The 23,549-nt window shown below is 35.6% G+C and overlaps 8 protein-coding genes and 2 non-coding genes across 10 annotated transcripts; 4 read left to right on the top strand and 6 right to left on the bottom strand.

The window, feature by feature from the left end:
* Positions 1–206: 206 nt before the first annotated feature.
* WICANDRAFT_101596 (RNA helicase) lies at positions 207–6,626 on the top strand. The gene is made up of 4 exons (XM_019180326.1): positions 207–436; positions 467–4,447; positions 5,999–6,017; positions 6,257–6,626. Exons 1-4 carry the CDS (start codon positions 292–294, stop codon positions 6,291–6,293), a joined length of 4,182 nt encoding a protein of 1,393 aa, XP_019037567.1. The 5' UTR covers positions 207–291; the 3' UTR covers positions 6,294–6,626.
* Positions 4,842–4,914, bottom strand: WICANDRAFT_t106. Its single transcript has one exon. It is a non-coding gene; the product is annotated as a tRNA-Lys (tRNA).
* A 141-nt stretch (positions 6,627–6,767) lies between the features above and the next one.
* Positions 6,768–8,009, top strand: WICANDRAFT_70287 (zinc-dependent alcohol dehydrogenase; the record flags this gene model as incomplete). Its single annotated transcript, XM_019184199.1, has 1 exon — positions 6,768–8,009. One exon carries the CDS (start codon positions 6,768–6,770, stop codon positions 7,884–7,886), a length of 1,119 nt encoding a protein of 372 aa, XP_019037566.1. The 3' UTR covers positions 7,887–8,009.
* A 1-nt stretch (position 8,010) lies between these two features.
* Positions 8,011–8,083, bottom strand: WICANDRAFT_t105. The gene has a single exon. It is a non-coding gene; the product is annotated as a tRNA-Lys (tRNA).
* Positions 8,084–8,209: 126 nt separating this feature from the next.
* On the bottom strand, positions 8,210–9,967 carry WICANDRAFT_64497 (uncharacterized protein; the record flags this gene model as incomplete). Its single annotated transcript, XM_019183749.1, has 1 exon — positions 8,210–9,967. The coding sequence occupies one exon, from the start codon at positions 9,965–9,967 to the stop codon at positions 8,210–8,212; it is 1,758 nt and encodes a 585-aa protein (XP_019037565.1).
* An 870-nt stretch (positions 9,968–10,837) lies between these two features.
* DGA1 (diacylglycerol O-acyltransferase) lies at positions 10,838–12,124 on the top strand (the record flags this gene model as incomplete). The annotated part of the gene is made up of 2 exons (XM_019185889.1): positions 10,838–10,964; positions 11,028–12,124. The coding sequence occupies 2 exons, from the start codon at positions 10,838–10,840 to the stop codon at positions 12,122–12,124; spliced, it is 1,224 nt and encodes a 407-aa protein (XP_019037564.1).
* A 388-nt stretch (positions 12,125–12,512) lies between these two features.
* HOS3 (histone deacetylase) lies at positions 12,513–13,982 on the bottom strand (the record flags this gene model as incomplete). The annotated part of the gene is made up of 1 exon (XM_019180701.1): positions 12,513–13,982. A coding segment is annotated over one exon (1,470 nt), but the record flags the coding sequence as incomplete, so codon positions are not given.
* Positions 13,983–14,510: 528 nt separating this feature from the next.
* TOA1 (transcription initiation factor IIA large subunit) lies at positions 14,511–15,252 on the bottom strand (the record flags this gene model as incomplete). The annotated part of the gene is made up of 3 exons (XM_019183748.1): positions 14,511–15,008; positions 15,065–15,166; positions 15,235–15,252. 3 exons carry the CDS (start codon positions 15,250–15,252, stop codon positions 14,511–14,513), a joined length of 618 nt encoding a protein of 205 aa, XP_019037562.1.
* Positions 15,253–19,095: 3,843 nt separating this feature from the next.
* On the top strand, positions 19,096–21,906 carry BEM3 (GTPase-activating protein BEM3; the record flags this gene model as incomplete). The annotated part of the gene is made up of 1 exon (XM_019185075.1): positions 19,096–21,906. The coding sequence occupies one exon, from the start codon at positions 19,096–19,098 to the stop codon at positions 21,904–21,906; it is 2,811 nt and encodes a 936-aa protein (XP_019037561.1).
* A 164-nt stretch (positions 21,907–22,070) lies between these two features.
* LIP5 (lipoate synthase) lies at positions 22,071–23,407 on the bottom strand (the record flags this gene model as incomplete). Its single annotated transcript, XM_019180325.1, has 2 exons — positions 23,250–23,407; positions 22,071–23,183 (listed from the first exon to the last, which is right to left on the bottom strand). The coding sequence occupies exons 1-2, from the start codon at positions 23,274–23,276 to the stop codon at positions 22,071–22,073; spliced, it is 1,140 nt and encodes a 379-aa protein (XP_019037560.1). The 5' UTR covers positions 23,277–23,407.
* Positions 23,408–23,549: the final 142 nt, after the last annotated feature.

Here is a 23,549-nt window from a genome sequence, read left to right as displayed (position 1 = left end):
GCAGCCCTATACTGCTGATTAAAGGTCCTAATTATTACGTTGCAATTGTATGAGCTAACAAGAAGTTTATTCGCTCACGGAAGACTGCTTCCTGGCGATAATTCCCTGAAAAAAGTTTAAATCCGAGGCACACTGAGAATCGGTGCTGCGCTAACCATCGGCAGTATTTTGTTTTTTTTTTCGATGTGAAGGAAAAGCGAAAACATCATCAACAACGATGAAATCTATAGCAAGTCGCAACTGATCCCTCCACACCTTCGAGGTACTTTGGCTTCATTACATTGGAATACGATGGCCAAGAAACCTTCTAAGCAATCACAACAGCCGCCCAAGGAAGCACCCTCCAATGATGCCAAGCAGAAGGGTAAAAAGAATGAAAAGGCCAATAGTAATAATAACAAGTCAAGTTCATCAAATGGTACCGCATCTACCCCAGGTTCTGCTACAAATCAACAACAACGTCCAGCCTCAACGGCTAGACCATCGAGTGGTAAAACCCCTATAAATCTACTCCATGAGCATGCACAGCGATCTAAATGGGAAAAAGTTCAATATGATATGTTTAAAGTCAAAGATGGATTTGTTGCCTCTGCTATATTACAATGGAAAGATCCAAAAACTAATGAATTTATCGATGTGAAGATTACTCATAAACTACCTTCAAAAGAAACACCAATTGAGGCAAGATATTTCGCTGCAACGGTTGCTCTGCATCGTGTCTGTTTTAATAAAAATCTTCATATGGTTCTACCCAGAGAATTCAAAGATGTTTGGAATGAATTAGAAGATCAAAGAAAGGCTATTTGGAAAGAAAATAGTGAAAAGCATAATAAGTTATATAACAATGAACCTTTTAAAGTTGTTTTGGAGGAAAGAAAACTACAAGCGAAAAAATCAAAAGAAGCACAAGTCAAATTGAATAATGAAGCTAAAGTTAAGAAAACTCCAGTTGTGTTAACTTCAATCAAGAGTTCAGTACCATCTACAGCAAAACTACCAAAATTTAAAGCAACTGCTGAATCCAAAGTCACAAAACCTCAAACTTCAAAAAAATCCACATCAGCAGTGAGTTTTCCTAGAAAAGTTTGGGAAACTGCATTATCCTTCACGTTCACTGTGGAGCAAAGAGATTTAATTCAAAAATCAATCAAGTCTCACATTAATTGGCAAAAGACAACAAAGAACGAATCTGAAATGAAATCATTATTATTATCCATTGGGTTTAGACCTTCACATGTCGATGAATCCTTACAATATCAAGATCCTTTATCATTCTTATTATTCAATGTCCCTGAAGATGATCTACCGTTTTTCTTCCAAGATTCAACTTCATCTGATTCCATAACAGTTGCTGAGAAAAATGAAGGTTTAGTAAGGAAGATTATGAACTTTGGTGTGGGGAGATCTGAAGCTATCATGGCATTGAATGGGAATGGACAAGATTTACAAAAGACAATCATTTCATTGACTCAAAAGCTTGTTAATTATAGAGGGAATCAAGATTTCATAGATCCTATTGAGTCTCAAGATCTTTGGAATGAGGAAATTGGAAGTTTATCTTCAATTTATGAACCAAGTAAAATTATTGTTTTGGATGAATCATCTGTTCAAATAAATTTTAATTCATTCTTATGTCTGAGGGTTTATAAATCACCTTGTTACCCAAATGACTTGGCTGGGTTGATGATTTCTACAATTGATGAAAACCATAAATTACCAAACTATGTGAAATTGAATCTTGTGAAAGGTATGGCTCATTATGCTATTGATAATGCTTTGGGTATCAGTTATATCTATTCTTTAGTTGACTGGTTACAAGAAAATAGTGAAAGAATCATTGAATCCCCTGGCTTGTTATTAGAAAGCTCAGATATTGCACAATCCACTAAAGATTTGAACATAGATTCCCAAAACTCATCAACACAACGTCGGTTTTTCAAATCTAATCCTGATATCAATTTCATCAAGAATGATTATGAAAAAAGAACAAAAACTGTTGAATTGAAAAATAGTATAAAGGCAAGAACAAAATTACCTGCTTGGAATGAACAAGAGAATTTGTTGAAAATTATCAACTCGAACAAAGTTAGTTTAATCACAGGTGAAACAGGTTCAGGTAAATCTACTCAACTTGTTCAATTTCTTTTAGATGATTTATATTCAAAGGGGAATTATCATACTCAGATTTTCTGTACACAACCAAGAAGAATCTCAGCCATAGGGTTAGCTGAAAGAGTTGCAGAGGAAAGAGCTAGTGTATGTGGTGAAGAAGTTGGTTATATTATTAGAGGTGCTAACAAGTCTAATAAGAATACTAGAATCAAGTTTTTAACAACAGGTATTTTGGTTAAATTTTTACAAAACGGTGATGATTTTTTGAATAATGCTATTTTAGTCATTGATGAAGTTCATGAAAGATCAATGGAAACTGATTTGATCATTATCTTATTGAAAAAATTACTCAACAAGTATAAAGATTTGAAAATTGTCATGATGAGTGCTACCGTTGATTTAAGTGTTTTCCAGAATTTCTTCAAAGGTTTATCCTCAGCTCATATAAAAGGTAGAACTTTCCCTATTGAGGACTTTTACCTTGATGATGTTTTACAAAAAACTGATTTCCAAATTGAAATGAATGATGAGTGGATTTCACCTAGAGCTGATTCCAAATTTTTCCAAACTGGTAATGTTAATTATGATTTAATAACTTCTTTAGTGTCAGAAATCCATCAAGATTTAATTGATGAATCAAATGATGGTTCAATTTTGATTTTTTTACCAGGTGTTGCTGAAATTAACAAATGTGTCAAATTATTGAATCAAAATTTCAATCCACCTTCAGTTATTTTACCACTTCATTCAGCCCTAAGTCCACAAGAGCAACACAGAGTTTTTGAAACTTTCCCTGGGAAAAGAAAGATTGTTGTATCCACAAATATTGCTGAAACTTCCATTACTATCAATGATTGTGTTGTCACTATTGATTCTGGTCGTGTGAAATCAATGTCTTATAATTCAATTGATAATACAACTCGTTTGGTGGAGATCTTTGAATCTAAAGCTGAAGCAAAGCAAAGAAGAGGTCGTGCTGGTAGAGTTTCAAATGGTAAATCTTACAAGTTATTCACTAAGGAAACGTATGATTCAATGATGGATAGTCCAATTCCGGAAATTAAAAGAATCAATTTAGAATCATTATATTTGGTTGTGAAATCTATGGGGATCAAGGATGTTATCGCATTTTTAAATACTGGTATGGATCCACCCCCATTGAATTCATTAATAAAATCTGAAGAATTGTTGAAATGTGCTGGTCTTGTTAATGAATATGATGATTTAACTGAATTGGGAAAATTTATTAGTTTATTGCCAATTATCGATCCAAAGCATGGTAAGCTTTTGATTTTTTCAATTATTTTCGGATGTACAGATATTGGTATCTTGACAGCTTCTGTCCTAAGTGTTGGCACACCGTTTATCAAAAGTGCTGATTTGAGAGATGAAATTAAACAAACATTATCAAAAACAAAAGATTTGGGTGATTTATTATCTAATGTGATCATTGTGGATCAATATTTAAAATTACATTCACCAAGTGAAAAGAAACAATTTATGAATAAGAATTATTTGTCATTTAACAAAATTAATGAAATCAAATCTGCTAAAACTCAATATTTATCAATCTTGGAAGACATTGGATTTTTACCTTTGAAGTATAAAGAAGGCCAATCTCATTTGAATAGAAATAGCTCAAACTATAATGTGATTAAAGCTATCATCTGTGGTTCATTTTATCCTCAGGTTGCTAGAGTACAATTACCTGATCCAAAATATTTAAATACCTCATCAGGTGCAGTTCAAGTTGATCCTGAAGCTAAAGCCACTAAATATTGGATTAGAAATGAAGAGTACATTTCAGCTCTCAATAGATCAGGGGTTGTTGAAGATGAAAAACTACCTGCAACAAGAGCTTTCATTCATCCTTCATCTGTTATGTTTGACACAAATTCGAACTCATCTACACCTCAGAGTGGAATCCCGCAAGATTTGAAAAGTGATAGAGAAGATGGTTTAATAGAGTTTGAAAAAATACAGCAAATGAGACCAAAAGATTTCACTCCAACATTAAGAAATGCTAAAAGTAAAGCTTTGAAATCAAGTTTCATTGTTTACAATTCTTCAACAGTTACCTCCAAACTGTTTTTGAGAGATATAACACCAACAAGTACACTTTCTGCATTACTGTTTGGTGGCCCTCTTTCATATGATTTGAGCTCTATATCATCAGGTAGACAATCCCCGGGTATTGTTCTTGATAATTGGTTACCTATAAAGACATGGAGTAAGAATGCTGTGTTGATTAAAGAGCTTCGGTTATTGTTGGATCAAGTTATCAAGTTGAAGCTTGAAGATCCATCGTATTCTTCAAATAAGGAGAACAAAAAAGGTGACGATGTATTAGAATTAGTTGATCTGATATTGAAAACAGACGCAAAATGAACGTTTGACTTGTTTCGATTTCGAAATCAAGCACAGAACCTGATAGAATAGTTTTGAACCATCTGTAGACAGCTATACATCGTACAGATCGAGTACTTGGTGTTTGAAAGTATCTAGGATCATGATCTTTGCAACCTGCACCATTTTTTGAGGTATCGGCTTTAAATTTTTTTTAAGTGACAAACCTCTCGGAACATATATCAACAACAAAAAACGCTTCATACACACTTAAAGGACCTAGAAAAAAGGTATAGCACAATTTGAGCCTTAAATTATTCAAAAATATAGTTTTTAAGACGAAAAAAAAGAGTGCGAAATCCGCGGCAAAAAATAGAGACAACAGCCCCACGCGGGGCTCGAACCCGCAACCGTACGATTAAGAGTCGTAAGCGCTACCGATTGCGCCAGCGAGGCGGTTGTTGGTCCTGAAAATCTGGTGGGCAGTCATTCGACTAAAAACTGTTTTTCCGGGTAACACAAAAATAATTGAATTGACATGCTGTCGAATTAGCTGCTATATTGAGTGATTCTATGATTATTATATATAAAATGTTCTGCTCTTCTATCAAAAAAATTAATTGGATATTAATATTTTGATAATTATTCATAATTATTATAAAATATATTTATTGTTTTTAACCGCGAATATATCTCTGATGATCTTATTATTTAAATTCATATACGTCTTGAAGGCCAGACAAAAAATAAATTATGTATACTGGGATCATAAAACCTATATGGAAAAACTCGGACCAATTTCAAAATAATTGTGCTGGAATATTGACTGCTAATGACTAAATTTATTTTGAGTTATTGCTGTTCAAAGTTTGTGTTTTAGTGGTTCCGAGCTCCGATAGAAGCTGATGAGAAAATCAAACATGGCCGACGGCCGTTGTCAACATTGACATTTTTCTACGTCAACGTCGACTATGGAAACCAATTTAATTAAATATCAAATTCAAGAATCAAGAATCTCTTTATTGTTTAGCTGGATTAGTCTTTACGATGTGATATATCCCTTTAGTTGAATCTATGGAGACATGATGAATCCTGAACGTTTATTTAACCATTTGTATTTTGACGATTCGAAATGTTACAATTTTTTCAAAAAAGGTACTAAACAGCAGATCCTGCGCTAAACAGGAAACGCAAGACGCAAGAGATGTTTTGGTTGTTCCTCAAATTTTGAGGGCTAATTTTCACTTTGTTTACATTTGAACGTCGGCTAGGTTGCTTTCTGTATGGGTTGTTGTAAATAGGAAGGTTATAAGCTAATTAAATACACCGACTCTATTCGTCAGAGACTCTAGGGAATGCTTTCCCTAAAAAAGATATACCAGAAGTATTACTGAATCCAGATACATACAAAAAAGTTGAAAAGCTCAGAAATTTCTATTATAAGGCTTTATAATTTGATGGAAATCCAAGGTTAATTCGTAGCTATTTTGAATATTTACTCTCATTAATAATCATACGTGTTACGTTACTATACGTACAGCTCTTGAATTAACCAGCAGGTAGGCCGATCATATTGAGTAATTTCATGAATTTATAGCTGTGAGCCTGTGACATTAATGTAATGCAGGTTGATTGATTAAAATTGTCATGGTTGAGTGTATCGTAATTTGACATATTGACGAATGTTTAAAGGATAGCTTGCTCAACAGTGAAATGGTGTCAGATATAGAGCATAAACAACCTTATGTATCTTGAACACTCTGATAAGTTAAATACACAAATCAGTTCAAGCTTCAAGGCTCAAGCTCTTTGAATCTACAATTGGTGATCGTTGATCTACGTCTGTCATTCTGAAACGGTCGATCTCATCGCAGAAGATTACATAACTTGGATCCAAAACTCCGAGCTTCAAGGATTCAAGGTTCAAGTCAGCCATTTGTAACAACCGCTACAGTTTAGAAGTCCCTACAATTTACCCCAAGAACTTGTCAGCTATAAACTATCCACTAGTCATGTATTATAATGCTATGACCTACTAATTCTCAGAATGTTTTTGTTAGTTAAAGCTTCCAAAGCTTCCCCATGGTATGGATAGGCCTTTTAGCCTGTTTAATGATTTACCCACAATTCAGAAATATGCTGAAATTCTTAAAACCTCGAAAACCCACCTCAACAATTATTATTTAATGAATATTTTCTATTGTTTCCAATACACTTTCTCACAGCTTATAAAGTATTACATTCAAACCCAAAGGGTATATAACTATTCAAATTGAACCCTCGTTTTCATTATTGAAAGGAGAAGAAACATGTCCTTAAGAACTATAATGGGTACAATTACTCCAAAATTATCAACTGCAACTCGTGGTCTTGCAACTCAAGCTATTCCTAAAACTCAAAAAGCTGTCATTTTTTATGAACATGGAGGTCCACTTCATTATCAAGATGTTCCAGTGCCAACACCAGGTCCAAATGATATTCTTGTGAACATCAAATACACTGGTGTTTGTAATTCAGATTATCATGCTTGGAAAGGTGATTTAGATAAAAAACCAATGTTACCATTGATTGTGGGTCATGAAGGTGCAGGTGTTGTTGTTGCCAAAGGTGATAATGTTAAAAATTTCCAAATTGGTGATTATGCAGGTATAAAATGGTTAAATTCAACTTGTAATTCTTGTGATTTTTGTGAAGAATCAAATGAAGCAAATTGTCCAGAGCAAAAAAATTCCGGTTATAGTGTTCAAGGTACTTTCCAACAATATTGTATCGGTGATGCTACACAAGCTGCTAAAATTCCTCAAGGTACTGATTTATCAAAAGTTGCTCCTATTTTATGTGCTGGATTAACTGCTTATAACGCTTTGAAACATGCAAATATAAAAACCGGTCAATGGGTTACAATCATTGGTGCAGGTGGTGGTCTTGGTTCATTAGCTGTTCAATATGCTCAAGTTATGGGATTTAAAATCTTGGGAATTGATGGTCCAAATAAAGAAGAATTCGTTTTAAGTAAAGGTGCTGATGCCTTTATTGATTTTAGTAAAGTCACTGATACCGGTGAAGCTGTAAGAGAAATTACTGGTAAAGATGGACCTCATGCTGTTATCAATTTTTCAAATTCATTGAAAGCATATAACGATTCTGTTGAATATGTCAGAGCTACAGGAACTGTCGTTTTAGTTGGATTCCCTGGTGATAATGCAGCATTGAGCTCAAATATTTATTCACATATTAACAGAGCTATTAATATCAAAGGATCAGTCGTTGGGAACAGAGCTGATACAAGAGAAGCCATTGATTTTTTCGTTAGAGGTAAGGTGGAAATTCCTGTAAAGATAGCTGGTTTATCTGAAGCCTCCAATGTGTTCAAAAAGATGGAAGAAGGTCAAATTTTGGGACGTTATGTTCTTGACACTTCATACTAGGGGGTCATAGAACGTATATGATATTAAACTCTTAATAGTATGAAAAAAAAAACATTTGTAGAAACCATTGTAATTTTCTCTATATTAATGTGGCCCAAACCAAAAAATTTGGTAAAAAGAAAGAAGCCCCACGCGGGGCTCGAACCCGCAACCGTACGATTAAGAGTCGTAAGCGCTACCGATTGCGCCAGCGAGGCATCTTCTGAAGTTGTTATTTTTTAGATATGTCAACCCAATCAAAACGCGTGGCCCAACCAGAAAATTTACAATATGAAACCCTTTTGTTATATTTACGATTTTTCAAACATTCTGTACCTTAGTTATCATTGAAAACAGTTCACAGTCATATCTGTACTTGGTATTGGTCCAAGAGTGAAAGAGTTCACAAGTTTTCGAAGCCCCTCTGCTGCGAAATCATCTAGATCCCATTTTTGGATATTGGAACTAGCCTCAATATAAGTACTGTTTTCAATGGAGTTGAGTCCCTCTTGATCTAATGGAAGCTTGCAATGAATTTTGTTGAAGCACAATAGTTCTTCCTCGATAGCTTTGAGATTCCAGAACTTCATCAAATGATTTAACTGAGCAAATGTAAAGTCAATACAATGATCTCGAGAATCAACAGAAGGAATATGAAATGCTCGAACACTTAACAAACTCTTCTCGAGGCAATCATCTGGATTCTTAAACCACCCTTTGAAATTTGGAAGATATTGATAATCATGATATTGTGTATCAAACAAGCCAGTTGGGTATTCTTGAGTAAGGATATAGTCAACATCATGGGGCACCCATGTTTGTTTCCCTTCATATAAAGTTGCTCTGAGTGGTGATAATGATTGTAGGGAATATCTATGGATATGTTTGTCAGATATAATACCCGTATCATCATCAATTGTTGACATACCAGTCAAATCAATATAAAGTCCGGAGGCTAGATCAATGATTCTACCATCAATTGAGTTCTTTCCATCAACATTTAATCTATCTGCAAAGTAAGGATTCACTTCAATCAAATATCTATTGAAACCATACTTCGGATCTTCAATTATCAACGAGCCATTAAAGTTTATTGCAAGGAATTCCAAGTGCTTTATGGGAAGCTGAATATCACAATCATGATCCCATATAAAAGAGGATCCGCTCCATCTCCAGCTAAGCAAATTTCCATGCGACAACCAATATATTAGCTTTTCTTTATTTGCAAACTCTTGCCATGTTCTAATCAAATGATGTAGCACAAAATATTTTTGCTTTTCTTGCAAGACGTGTTTGAAGAACCTCCAGTCATAATGAGAACCAGCAAGTGATGGATCTTCAGTGAGCTCAACCTCATGAAAGAATTTTTCAAAATTACCAGTCTCAGCCAGCATTTCCACAAAATGAATGTTATTGTAGTAAAGCTTCACCAGTTCATTAGAATTTCGATCTGATACAAAATTTCTGAGCTCTTCAGTTCTTTGGGTTAGGTTGAAATCAAAATCAAATTCATGCAAGTTGATGAACATTTCGTCACCGTCAAAGCTATCATAATCCATATTCGACCGCGTTTCAAACTTTGGTAACTCTAAAAATCTTTCATTATTTTGCTGAATTCTTGAAATCAGTCGAAGATCACTTTGGTAGTTGATAGGTGTTGAGTATATTCCCTTGGACTGTAAATACACCAGTAGACCAGAGACTGAGTCACGCACGGAGCTCTTTCCACTCGAATCATTATCAACTCTAACCACGAAATTTCTTGTAGACTCAGAGTCCATGAAAATCAATCTTTCAATGCTATAATTCAAGAACTGAATATACTCCAAGCCCCTTTTAGCTTTAATTTCTTGAGATTCCGCAACCTCAAAGTTGAAATTGTTTGTAACATCTTGAATATCACCAAGCTCATAGTTATAATTAAGCTGATACCAGTCACTCCAAGAGAATGGTAGAACAGGATTGAAATTCCCATTTTCAAGACAGACTTTCAAATAAGATATATAAATGGCCAACGTATCTTCAAGTTTATACCCAAAAGCTTTGGCATCTTTTGATGATAACTGTTTCACAGAATCTCCTCGTAAGGACGGCTCATTCATGATGTTGAACAATGGCTCATCATCAAGCTCACTGGGTATTTGTTCGATCAACATATCAACTTGATAAAATTGACCTGGGTTTCCCTGTTTGTTGAAATGGTGGTTTTCATGTCTTGGATTGGGATGAAAAAGATCTTGTATGAGATATAGTGGAATGAAAACTGCAATCAATAGTAATATGAACTTGAACCAATTAGCTGAATGTCGTCTAATAAATTTCGTGAACCGGTGTACTTTAGCCTTAATTGAAATTGAGGAAAATCTGTGGTTTCTCTGGCCAACAGGAACAATTCTCTCTATCATCTTTATCAGACTTGAACTAGATTCAGACCAAAGCCTGGTCGCACGACACTAGCTTGTTGGGTCAAAGCAAATCAATCAACTGGATGGAAATATTTGATTTTGTGGTTCATGAAAATTAGCAGCCGCAATTTAACAACAGCGAGATCTGAACAATAGAGATATCCAAGCAAATGGATATGGGAGGTAATAGAGACATTCATATTAAGATTTCATTACTTGTTTGCTAATCATCCCAATACTTTTGCTCAGTCAAAGCTTTCCAAAAAAGACCCGCCAACAAATCATCAAGTGTCCAAAAGAAACAGGTCCACCTGGACAAGGAAGTCAAATCCGTTTAACCAAGATCAGCTATAAATTATCCAAGCATCTTTAAGATATAATTGGGTAAATCCTTTAATTTGCTGTTTGTTTGAAGATTTGTACAAGTGCATGTGTCGAGGCAGTAAAAGCCATTGTGTGATTTTTCTTTACAATCAATTTTTTTTGTTTGGCAGTTAAATAATCCTTTGCTTCAATTTACCCCATAAACCATTACAAACCCAATCAGCATCCAAAAACCAATTCATGATGCCTGCAAAAGACTTGTTAGAGAGTAACGAGCTATCGCAAATTTCTGACGAGGATGAGTTCCCTTCAAAAAATCCAGACAATGATGCTTCAAGTCTTGAAAAGAACATAGTTGTGCCAAATGATGGTCGAGTGTTTAAGAAGGCAGATCCAAAAAGAACAAGGGGATCCTCTATTGGAAACGTCAGAGTCGCTCCATTATCTACACCTCTACCAAGAAGACTACAAACTGCTGCTGTCTTGTGGCATACCATTTCAATTCCTGTTTTCATTACTATTTTCTTCATCTCATTAGCCATTCCCATCTTTTGGTTGATTGCGGTTCCTTATTTATTCTACTTATTCACAGATCGCACACCTTCAAATGGCCAGGTCACCAAAAGATATTCGGAGAGATTCAGAAAATTGAGTGTTTGGAAGTATTTTTGCAATTATTATCCAGTCAAGCTATTCAAGACTCATAATTTAGAACCAACTTTCACAGAAGTGGAAATTAAAGATGATTATTACAGATTGCCACCACCTTTGAGTTACCTTTTCAAAATCAATAAAAAACCTTACAAGAAGCTTCAAAAGACTGGTCCTAAATATATATTTGGCCTGCATCCCCATGGTGTTGTTTCCTTGAGTGGATTTGGTGGTATTGGAACTGACGGAGCTAATTGGTCTAAGCTGTTTCCTGGAATTCCAGTATGTTTATTGACACTTTTGAACCAATTCTATATCCCACTTTATAGAGATTACCTTTTGGCCCTTGGTATAACTTCAGCAGGTCGTAATAATGCCCTCAAAATATTGAAGCAAGGATTCTCCTTAGCAATTGTCGTTGGTGGCGCCCAAGAATCTTTATTAGCAAGACCTGAATCTACTGAGATTGTACTTCAAAAGAGAAAAGGATTCATCAAATTAGCTCTTGAAACAGGAAATGTATCACTTGTTCCTTGTTATTGTTTTGGTGAAAATGAACTATACAATATCTTAGAACCAGATGAGGACTCCTATTGGAGAAAGCTGCAACTCTGGTTGAAAAAAAGTTTTGGATTTACAATCCCATTTTTCCATGCAAGGGGTGTCTTTAATTATGATTTTGGGTTATTGCCCTTCAGAAAAGAAGTTACCCTTGTTACAGGGAAACCAATACCTGTTCCATTTCTTCCAAGTCCAAAAAAGACTGAAGTTGATTACTACCATGAGCTTTACGTGAACGAGTTGCAAAGAATTTTCGATGAATACAAGACCAAATTTCAAGAAGATGGCCAAAACAGTACGTTAAAAATAGTGGAGTAAGATCAGATCACATAAACTTCAATTCAGGAAAAAATAAAAACACACATAAACAAATTTAAATTAACGATTTATTGGATACTAGTTTGTAAAAAACTTAAAGCTCTACCTTATTTGGACTTATAATTTTCCATTCACCATCCACTTTGATGAACTTGTGTTTAAATTCACCTGCTCCAGCAGCTTCTTTGGGTATTGGAGTTGGGGTAGATTCTTCAAGTGGTGCACTCTTGACTTTTGGTGTAGTAAGCTCTGTATCATCAATAGGCACTGCAACTTCATCAGGAACCATTTTCTGAGCTGGCAGTTTTGAATGGGATCTAGTCACTCTTGTACTTCTTGGAGTCTCTAGAACTTCAGGGGAAGACTTTGTGCTTGTAGCTGGAGGGTGTATAATAGCTTCAGGTAACATTGATCTTCCCAATTTACAAACTTGATTTGCCCACTGTTTAATGTCAGTATTTGGAGTTTTCAAAGGTGTCCATTTTGGCTTACAGCCTTTAACTAATTCTTTAACAACTTCTTGATTCCCCCAGCCATGGTCCCATTTTTGACATTGTAAACCAATTAAATGAGAGAAAACACCAGATGTTAGAGCTCCATCGGAGTACCCACCCTCCAATAGTGAAAGTAAAACACCATTCGAATGTTTGTTTGCTAATTTAACAGCATCTGATGTGAATTTTGAGTAGAAAGAAGTTGGCACATGGACTCCATGACGTTGCATTGTATGAACTTCATATTCCGAAGCATCAAAACCAGCACTTATAACAACGAGAGCTTTGAATGGAGGGTGTGGTTCCTTCCCATGTGATTTTGATTTACTTCTTTCATAATCTAACTTAGCATTTGATAAATATTCATCTGCCTTTTTAAGCAGTTGAGTGTATTTCTCTTGGTAAGCAATATAAAAATCTTCTTCTTTATCATATGGTTGTAAATGAACATTCCAAATAGCTAAATCATGGGCCATGATACACGTTGATGCGTTCTTAATGTTTCCAGAAGTTGCATAACCCAATTCAGTAGGGAAAGAATTTACATCATGTAATGAAAAATATCCAACTTTTGGATCATTAGCTTCTTTTTTAATACCATCATCTTCCTCATCAACATAACCTGCTGCAGATTCACCAAAGTCAGGTTCAAATCCAGCTTTTTGCCAGCAGATGTCCTGTGTACCATCTCCATGATGGAGGTCGATATCAAGAATAACAGCATGTGTAACATCATGGGAGGATGCAGCATATTCAATAGCAATCTGAGCGTTATTCAAAAGACAAAATCCAGAAGGAACACATGGATGACTATGATGGCCTGGTGGTCTAATTGCAACAAATGCCCTTTTTGGGGTTTCACCGTCTTGCTTGAAAATGTGATCAACTGCAGTCTCCACAGATCCAATAACACCAGAGATTGCATCCAAAGTATCCTTAGTTAAGTAAATGTCACCACTATTCCAATCTGCTGGAACTTCGACTTCTCCTTTAGCAAGTTTTGCTTCACTTTCTTTGCAAATTTTCTCAAGATCTGCTGGCCAGTTTTTACCATGAATCTTCAACACATGAGGACTATGCAATGGTGATTTTTTTGTAGAGGAAAGTAGGGTATAATTGGAGGGATACATAGATAGAGCTGCAGCAATTCCAAGTGAGCAGGCCAACAATCTTTGTGGTCTTTCAACAATTGTTGATACATAGCTTTTTGTTACCCACGTTCTACCAAACGAGTGCTTAACAGATAAAGGTGATAAAATGATCAATGCCTTTTCCTCACTTGGAACAAACTTTGAATTGGTAACAATGTGTGGATTATTTGAGAGAAATTCAATAAATTGGCTCTTGAAGTTCTCCAAGGAGTCAGTATCACCTTCTGTTGATTGTTTGATAGATTGAGCACTTGAGTCTCCAATCTCAAGATTTGACAAGATGTTTGATAAAAGGTCAGCGTCTTCACTCATTATTGTAGAGCCTGATTCTTAAATTGTATGATTTCTTGAGATTCCCTTTAGATTTAGTGTACTCTTTTGCCAATGGGAAGAGTTGCTAAATAGAATTCTTGATGTAAACAGTGGTTTCACCTTTGTTTACCTTTTCTGGCCCTACCGCATTAATCTGGGGGTAACTTTTTTTTTATCGCGCCTGCGTGAAGCTCATATACGTTATCAAGCAGAGATGAGATGTCAGTTTCTTCAAGAGGTGCTAGCTCGAGTTTGAAGAGCAATGTATTGAATTCATGACTGGCAAGGGAAAGAGGGTGAAAAAAAATCCTGGTTACAGAGAGTGTATCTAGAAAATTTGATTTTATTAGTAAAAAGATAAAAGCATGGTAAATATTGCAAATTATTTTGTTATCCACGCTTATGAAAATTCAATGAATATCTTCACACTCACCATTCGGATTCCCCAGTACCTTTTGCAAATGCGTAATCTTTCCCATTTATATTAGCAACACCATCCTTTAAATTACATTTCCATTTGTTTTTAACCCTCAAAACTTTTTCATACAAACATAGAATAATCATACCTTCTGCATCATCACCATCTTCATCAGAGCCCAAATCTTCCTCGTCAGAATCATCAAGATCAGAATTTATATCATCAGAATCCAAGGAAGCTAATGTTCTTTCCTTTTTCTCTATATTCTCCTTTTGTTTTTGTAGGGATTTGGCAATATCACCGTTTGAACCCTGTAGTTCTAGTTCAAAGTTACCAGTGGTTGACTCTTGTGGGATTGGTACTGCCGAATTTTCCTTTTTAACATCACTTGTAATACTTGATGCTTCTGTAATGTTTTGTGGGTCTGTGGATAATCCATTATTAACAATAGCATCTGGAGCCCATGAAAAGTTTGCAACTCGCGTCTGCGTTAGGTTATCACGCCATATCTATTTGTCAATTAGTATCCAGAGAAGCGTTAAAGAATATCATTTCTCAAACATACCGTTCTTAAATCTTGCAATGTAGCTTCATCAATACCACTGTCCTCAAAATCTTGTCTTGAATCATTTATAACATCATCAATGATGGACTCATATATACGTGCCTGAACAAAAGATGTTAGTACAGTGAATATTTGGGCCCAATATGACCTGTATATGACTGAGCACTTACGGCTTCTGTATTTGACATGTTTGACTAGTAATTATTTTTTTTTCGCTAAACCCTTCTTTGAAACCTGGTCCAACAATTCCGATACTGAGATTGCTAAAAAACGAATTAAAACAGTCACAGAACAATAAGGCGCAATGGATATCACCAAAACTAAATTAAAATTGAGGTTCAATGATTAAATTGCAGCTTCTCTTGATGTTTTAAAGGAGTTGGTTGAATTTGCAATTTGCTTTTTATACTTTTTCAGTGGCAATCGGTTTAGACAGCAAAGTCATGTGACCATTTGATTAAAATATCATTGAAATGTGCAAAAAGTTCAAACAGATTCAAAAACTTAATGATTAAAATAAAGTAAAAAGGGTTTCAAAACTATCACAAACCTACTCAGCTTTAAATGGTGGGTTTAATTGTGTTTGAAAGCAAAATAATCCAAAATATCATCAAAGTAGTGCATATACCAGTTGGTTACCGTGGTTACATAAATGTTTTTGTTTACATTTTGAAAGGAGTACGACTGCCTCAGAAAAAGTTGTGATGTTTTTCCCTTTGTTTTGATCTTTTAACAAAACCTTTTCAAACACAGCAACAAAAAAGTTATAATCAATTAACATTGAATCATGGAGATTCAAGACCTGAACCATTTGTCTGATGCTCCAGAAACATTCACCCCATTAAAAGCCCAACCTTTTCAAATCGCTGAGGATCAAGATGAAGATATCTTAGAAAAGATTCCGCATGGTTTAACTGCTAAAAAGAACCGTCGTAAGAGTTTTCAACCTGGTACTTCAAAAGTTGCTAGCTTTTCATACACTCCTCAAAGGGCACCATTAACTGCCCCAAGACCAAATGTGCTAAATTCCCGTCCAATTGGTTTTAGTCCAATGAACCAAACTAAAAGGTCACTGATTGATCAACTGAAAGCTGTGAAAGGTGGTAAGGAAAACTTTTCTCCTGTTAAGACCCATTTCAAGACATTCGATATTGAAAACAAGGCCACCGATTCATTATTAAACTTGGAAGCCACACCATCTAGTCCAGAAAGATCAAGTAACAAACGTCGTTCTTCACCAGATGAACCTCAATCCAACCACAAGCACCAAAAGACTACACATCCACAAGATCTTGCTGTTGCCGCTGATGATGATGATGACCTACTTTTGATTCCAGAGCACCCATCTTCCCTCTTTGGGGATCGTACATTAGATGATCAAGCAAATGAGAATCAAGAAGAATTAAAGTCAGATTTGAATGAACTGAACAGTGATCCGGTTGAACCAGAAGAACTTTCAAGAATCGAGGCATTTGATCTCAAGGAGGTTGAATCTGAAGTCATTCCAACTCAAGTTGATGAAGTCCAAATAGGTATAAGCTCAAAAACACCAATTACACCATCTCGTTTGACTGAACCAATTGCTATAAGTCCAAAAACTGAACAATGCAGCAGAGTTGTTGATGAATCTGGATTATTACTCGATACCTCTAAATCACCAATAGTTGATGATAGCTATGCTGCTCCTGAAAGTCCATTATCCCAACACAACAACTCCATTGTTGATACAAACAACAAAAACGTCCTGGAGAGTTTGGACGAGCTTGATGAGTTACCAGATGATATTGTTCATGAACATAGTGCTCGTATATCAACACCAAAATCTAGGCCATTTTTCACAATTGCTCAAGTTCATGAAATTCAAGAAGATTTCAAAAAAGAGTCCAGTAAATTAGAAGAAACCATTAAGGAAAAATCAGTCAAAATCTTAGAGCTTAATGAAGAAATTAATTCTTCAAAAAATAAGTTGTTCCAATTACAGGATGAAATTGATACTATTTCATTGCAAAAAATGCAAATTAAAAAGGAAAATGAGCTTTTGAAGACGGAATTTGAAGTTTTCAAAAATGATATTTCAGATATGGAATTGACTATCAGAGCTAAAGAGGAAAAACTGGGAAGACATCAACTGGTTATTACAAAATTTAAGGAACGTGTCAAAGAACTCAATGATACTATAAAGGACAAGACAATCGAAATTGAAAGTTTAAGAAAAGAAAAAGAAGGCAATTCTGAATTAGAGAAAGAATTCAAATCACGCTCTGATCAGTATGAGAAACAAATTCATCATCTTTCGTTTACCTTGGAGATTGATGCCAAAGAAAAGAAATCAGTTCAAGAACAATTAAACTTCCTCCAACAAGAAATCACAGCTTTGGAGGCAGAAGTCAAGAATCTCAATAATGAAAAGTCTGAATTGACTGGGAAATTGGCAGCTGCTGAAGCCACCATAAAAGAAAAAGAAGACATGATTAATGGATTTTCAGAAAAATTCAACTCTGGAGAATTAAATTTACGTGGTCTTGAGCAAGAAAAAGATTTATTGGTAAGCCAAGTGAACGCCTTGACCCAAAATATCGAATTGTTGAACTCCCAGTTGAATGAAAAAGATGCTGAAAACCATCACCTTCAAGATAGGTTGCATCAAGAGATAAAACGTGGAATACTTCATCAAGATGTAATTTATGGTACTCAAGCAGGTATAAGCACATTGCAAAACACCATTAAAGAATTGAAAGCTGCTAATAATGGAAACACTTCATTGGTGAACAAGCTCAGTACAGATTTAGATGAAGCCAATGAAATTTTGACAGTTAGAAAGGCAGAAGTCACAGAGTTAGACCTTGCATTAAAACAAGCCAAAACTGAAATTCAAAACCTACAATCACTTGTTGAAGAGAAAAATTACCATATCAATCAACTAAATGAAACCATTGCTGAATCTTCAAATGCCCTTGAATCCAAGAACTCGAAGCTTGAAAGGCTTGATGATGAACTTCAAAAACAGGAGGGCGAGCATTTAGCAGAACTTGAATCATTCCATAAAGAAATGAGTAGCGTGCAATCATCATTGAGCTCAAAATCAAACGAGCTATTCAAACTAAGAGAGGAAAGAGATACCCTTCAAAGAGAACATGACTTGCTCAAATACGAACTTTCTTCACTTAAAGAGGAATTTAGTGATTCAGATGTTAGAGTCTCAAATCTAAAGATGAAAATAAATGATTCAAAAGCTAGATGTCAAGATTTAGAAGATCAAGTTCAAAAATTAAAGAACGAAAGACTTTCATTTGAAAAGGAAACCGAAAAGAGATTACAGCAGCTAGCTGAAGACCTTTATATCCAATACAGTAAGAAGCACGAGCAAAAGGTGCAAGTTTTGAAAAAGAATTATGAAAACAAATGGCAAAGTAAGGTTAACAAAGCTGAATCTGAGAATGAAAGATTGAGAAGAGAGGTTGAAGGTCTAAACACACAGTTGGAAAGGGAAAAGGCCGAAAAGAATGAGATTATCAAGCTGTGGGATCAGTTTAAAGAGAATGAAGGGGCTGGAATTGCAAATTGATGTCACCATCGATGGTTGTATTTTATTTTAATAAATGAGAATAGTGCATGGAGTTTCGTACTTGTAAGAGTCGCGAAAATTCGCGTATATTATATAATCTCGGGGCAAAATTCAAAGGAAAAAATCTAAAACGCGTTTAAATGAGGAAACGTATAGGTGCATCATCATCTTACAAAGCTCACATATCGAGACAATTAAAGCGAAGTTGGGACACTGTTACTTGATATTGACCCCCAAAGGACTTGTGGTATATTTGAATAAGGTCTGAAACTTCAAACCGATTACAATTCTTTCATTATAAAACAAGGGTTTCTTTGCTTCAGGGTTGTTTTTCTTTGAAAATATACATCAGAATTTATTATTTTGACAAAAATTTTCAGGTCATTACCATAGTGAAATAGCTGAGATATTTTGATAGAAGAAATACAGTCTGCACTACTACTATTAAGAGAAGACAAGCATAAAAATGACTGAAACATCAAATAGAATATCCGTACAGTCAGGGTTCTCAGAATTTTCATTTGAGCATAATGATGATGCATTACTGAACTCAACTCCACGATCACAAGACGTTCTAAGATCTCCATCAAAATCACCAGTTAGGCTTGAAGGATTGGTAAAGGAAAACAGGGAACTGAAGGCAAAAGTTTCAGAACAAACACAAATCATTAATCATTTGAAAAATGAAGTTTATGAACTTCAACAGGCTTTGAAGAATAAAAACAGTTCTGGGGATGGAATAGAAAATCGAAAAGAAGAAGTTAAAGAAGTCGATGAAGGTGCCAATACTAAGCTAACAGAGTTATCACCTCCACCAAGATCTGCAAATAGAGCAAAACCAAGCCCATTGAAAAGTACGTTTGACACTGGGAACACAACACTTACACAGGCACAAGATGATAGTACGTTGAATGATGATGATAAATATAAAGATAATTCACATTTGAAGGTTGAATCTGACGTTTTGAAAACACCAATTGAAGTCTCAAGGGAAAGCTCAGCTTACTCTGCCACACCCGAACCAAGATCTGAATCGCCAAAGAAGAATTTGCTGACTACCAATCAATCGTCTCCATACAAAGGTAGAATACAGAACTCCACATCACCATTAAAAAGTGTATCATCTTTATCTCATTTAACTCCATCAATATCTGAAACATCACAAACACAATCTTCACCTGTCACAACCTCAAGATCAATAAGTGACAGCAGAAAAATTGGAAACTCCTCTCAGACCAGCTTAGCTTTTCAGCCTGTACAACAATCTCAAGGAAGCCCAATGGCTAGTGGAGTCACCATTGTTTCTACTGCATCACCATACGCTGCAACTTCATTGAACAGCAGTGCTCCTTCATCTCCATTAGACAACAAGTTCAACGCGCAATTACCAAAGTCCAACCTTTACGACCCATATGAAGGTGACTTCCAACATCAACAGATTTATCAAAACCACAATGGGCTTGGTGGAAGTTATAATGGTCAAGGTGTCAGTCAAGTTGGAACACCTGAACAAAACGTCAAGCATCAAAGATTTCCATCTGATGTACCATTGTTTGTGAGCCCAACTGAACTATCTACCATTAGAACTGATGTCATCAGTACAATATGTGGTAACTTATCAAAGAAATCTGATGATCCTCATGTTGTAATTGCTGCATGTGATCGTCAAACTGGTGTTGAAATGTGGAGATTCAAGAAGACGTTATCAAGTATAGTTATGCTGGACACTCAGATAAGGCCTCTAATCAATTCATTTTCATTACCGCCAGTCCCTGAAAAGGCATTATTTTTATCAAATATCCCTGTTAAAGTCGATCTCAGAAGACTTAGACTAAGAGATTACTTTTCCACATTGTTCACCATACCTCACTTGCCATTAGATGCTGCTTACAAAATATCAAGATTCATGTCCCAAGATGTGGTTAACTTAGTTGATGAGTCCAATACAGAGGTTTTAAAAGATGGTTACCTCTTGCGTCGCTCCAAAGGTTTGGGAAATAACTGGAAGGCAAGATATTGCCAAGTTGATGGACCATTTTTGAATGTTTTTGATGCTAGGGATGGCCCATTATTGGAAATTATCAAGTTAAGTGGGTCTCAAATAGGTAGACAACCTGATAACGTCAAACCGACAGATGATAAAACATCTTATAGACATGCATTTGCTGTTATGGAACCAAAGAAAAATATCAAATCAACATCCTACTCAAAGCATATTTTCTGTGCTGAAACTGATCAAGAAAGGGATCTTTGGGTTAATGTGCTTGTTCAATTTGTTGAAGAGTCATCTGCTGCTTCAACTTATTCTGCTGATTCCTCAAGTATTTCTTCACAAACCATAATAAACCAAGATCCATTACCCTCACCAACCTCAACACTACATTCACCATCTCGTGCCACAACTAGAGGAGATGATTATGATGAATTAGAAGAATTAGCCAAAGAAAGTAAGCGTAACAAGAAAAGAAGTTTCTTCCCATTCAGCAAAAAAGCTTTCAACGAGGAAATGGAGGCTTTCAAAGTTCAACAACAACAGCAACAACAGAACCAACATGAACAAGAGACTTCTCTCCAAAAGGAACAATCAGGATCTAATATCGAGAAAAGTCTTCAGAGTATGAATTTGTTGAATGAAAATTCCACTGAAAAAGTGTTCCATAGTGAGATTTCCGATTCTTTCAAATTATCAAGCAACACGCTATATGGCCGTGAAGTTCCAAGTATAATCTATAGATGCTTGTCATTCTTGATAAGTTCTGGTGCTATTTTCCAAGAGGGGTTGTTCAGATTAAATGGTTCGGCTTCATTAATTAAACAACTTCGTGAGGATTTTGATAAGCAGCACGATATTGATTTCAATGAGATGGATCCAAAACCAGACATCAATTCAATTGCTGGTCTTTTGAAATTATACTTGAGAGAATTACCAAGCAGTATCTTGACAAGAAAGTTTTATCCTGAGTTTAGAGACGCGTACAATCAGAAAACAGACCCAAGTCAACTTTCACTGAACTTTAAAACCATTACTCAAAAGCTTCCAGAAGTGAACCAATCACTCCTTTATGTTCTTTTCAAATTCCTGAATGAAGTCATTGAAAATCAAGAGTCGAATAAAATGAATTTGAGGAATTTGTGTATTGTGTTTTCACCTACTTTGAACATTGCCAGTGAAGTGATAATCCCATTCCTGGTTGATTTCAGATGTATTTTCGAAGGTGCTGATCCTATAGACAATAATGACAGGGAGACATTGGATATAAATATACCAACCTTTTAAAAGAAGTGGATAAATAAGTTAAAAAGAACGTTATTAATGATAGCTTTTTGTTGTAAATAGATCATCCGCTTTTTTCTTACGACAATCCCAAAAAAATATGCATTACTTTATATGTTTTTAATGGCCCCTAAATAATATATCCCCTTCTAAAAAAATTGATTTGCTCATATGTTGGTAGTTACAGTGTGGCTTTGAATTGAGTCAGTGTTGACTTGGTTATTGCCCCTTTTTCTTAATACATTTTCAATGAAAGCTTCACCAGCTTTGTACGAAGATCTAACTAATGGTCCACTAGCACAGTATAAGAAGCCCATATCTAAAGCAACTTGTTTCCAATAATCGAATTTTTCTGGCTTAACGTATTCTGCAACTTTCATGTGACGTCTTGTTGGTCTCATATATTGTCCAAATGTAACAACATCACAATTTATAGCTCTCAACTCTTTCAATGCATCCATGATTTGTTCATCCGTTTCACCAAGACCCAACATGATTGAAGTCTTTGTTATGAGGTCTGGGTTTGTTTCTTTAGCCGTATTTAAAACAGCCAAACTTTGACGGAATGTAGCTCTTCTATCTCTAACGTGTGGTGTTAATGCTTCAACAGTTTCAACATTGTGTGCATAAACATCTAAGCCTGAGCTTGCTAATATCTTCACCATTTCCAAATCACCTCTAAAATCACCACTCAACACTTCAACTAAAATTTGAGGAGCTTTTTGCTTTATTCTACGAACCGTTTCAGCTAAATGATTTGAACCACCATCAATCAAATCATCACGATCAACAGTGGTTAAAACAACATAACCTAACCCCCATCTTGAAATAGCTTCAGCAGTATTTTCCGGTTCCATTGGGTCTGGAGCAGCAGGTTTTCTATTAGTCTTCACCGAACAGAATCTGCAACCTCTGGTACATGTATCACCTAAAAGCATGATAGTTGCAGTAGCTTCTGACTTTTTACCACCCCAACATTCACCAATATTTGGACATTTGGCCTCTTCACAAACAGTAGCTAATTTCAATTCTCTAACATCTTTCTTCAAATTATGGAAGGATTCACCTTTTGGGATTGGGACTCTTAACCAACTTGGGATTCGTGCTTTTGGATCGACTCTTGCAGCTTCAATTGGATCAATGTTGAAATCAGCAGCTTTACCACTAACAAAATCATCAAAAGATGGCCCTTTATTCAAAGCATCTGAAAAAACAGTTCTGCGTCTTCTTTTTGGAGCTGGATTCACACCATCAACTGAAGCATTATCTTTACTGACTTCCTGTTCACCAGATAAGTGAGCAAGAGATCTATAAGCTTGGTTTAATGATGCAGGACGAGCTATGACACTCTTTATCAATTTTTGTGAAAGCATTACCTAAAATGTGGGTTTCTATCTCCTATTCTAAAAAATTGATCTTTTTGACTTTTGAAAAACTTTGTGAATATCAAAACAGACTGAGCAGATAGATCTCAGTGATATATCTTAGCAAGACCAGGGGTTCCACAAACTATCTTGAGTCAAGTTGATGATTTCATTGAATCTTTAAGCACTTACCTTTACCAAAAATTTGATTCGTATACGCGGCCGTGGGATGCCTTCTGGTGTCCGGGTATCGGATTTGACTCGGCCGGCCCACCCTCGCGA

Source organism: Wickerhamomyces anomalus (assembly GCF_001661255.1).
Source record: "Wickerhamomyces anomalus NRRL Y-366-8 unplaced genomic scaffold WICANscaffold_5, whole genome shotgun sequence".
Lineage (NCBI taxonomy): Eukaryota > Fungi > Ascomycota > Saccharomycetes > Phaffomycetales > Wickerhamomycetaceae > Hansenula > Hansenula anomala.
Note: the sequence above shows the minus strand (reverse complement) of the source record. Positions and strands in the feature narration are given on the sequence as shown.

Excerpts from the sequence above, each read along its gene's own strand:
- WICANDRAFT_101596 (XM_019180326.1), top strand. The coding sequence starts at position 292 with ATGGCCAAGAAACCTTCTAAGCAATCACAACAGCCGCCCAAGGAAGCA. Across the intron at positions 437-466 it reads TGGTACCGCATCTACCCCAG|CCTCAACGGCTAGACCATCG; the intron begins GTTCTGCTACAA and ends AACAACGTCCAG.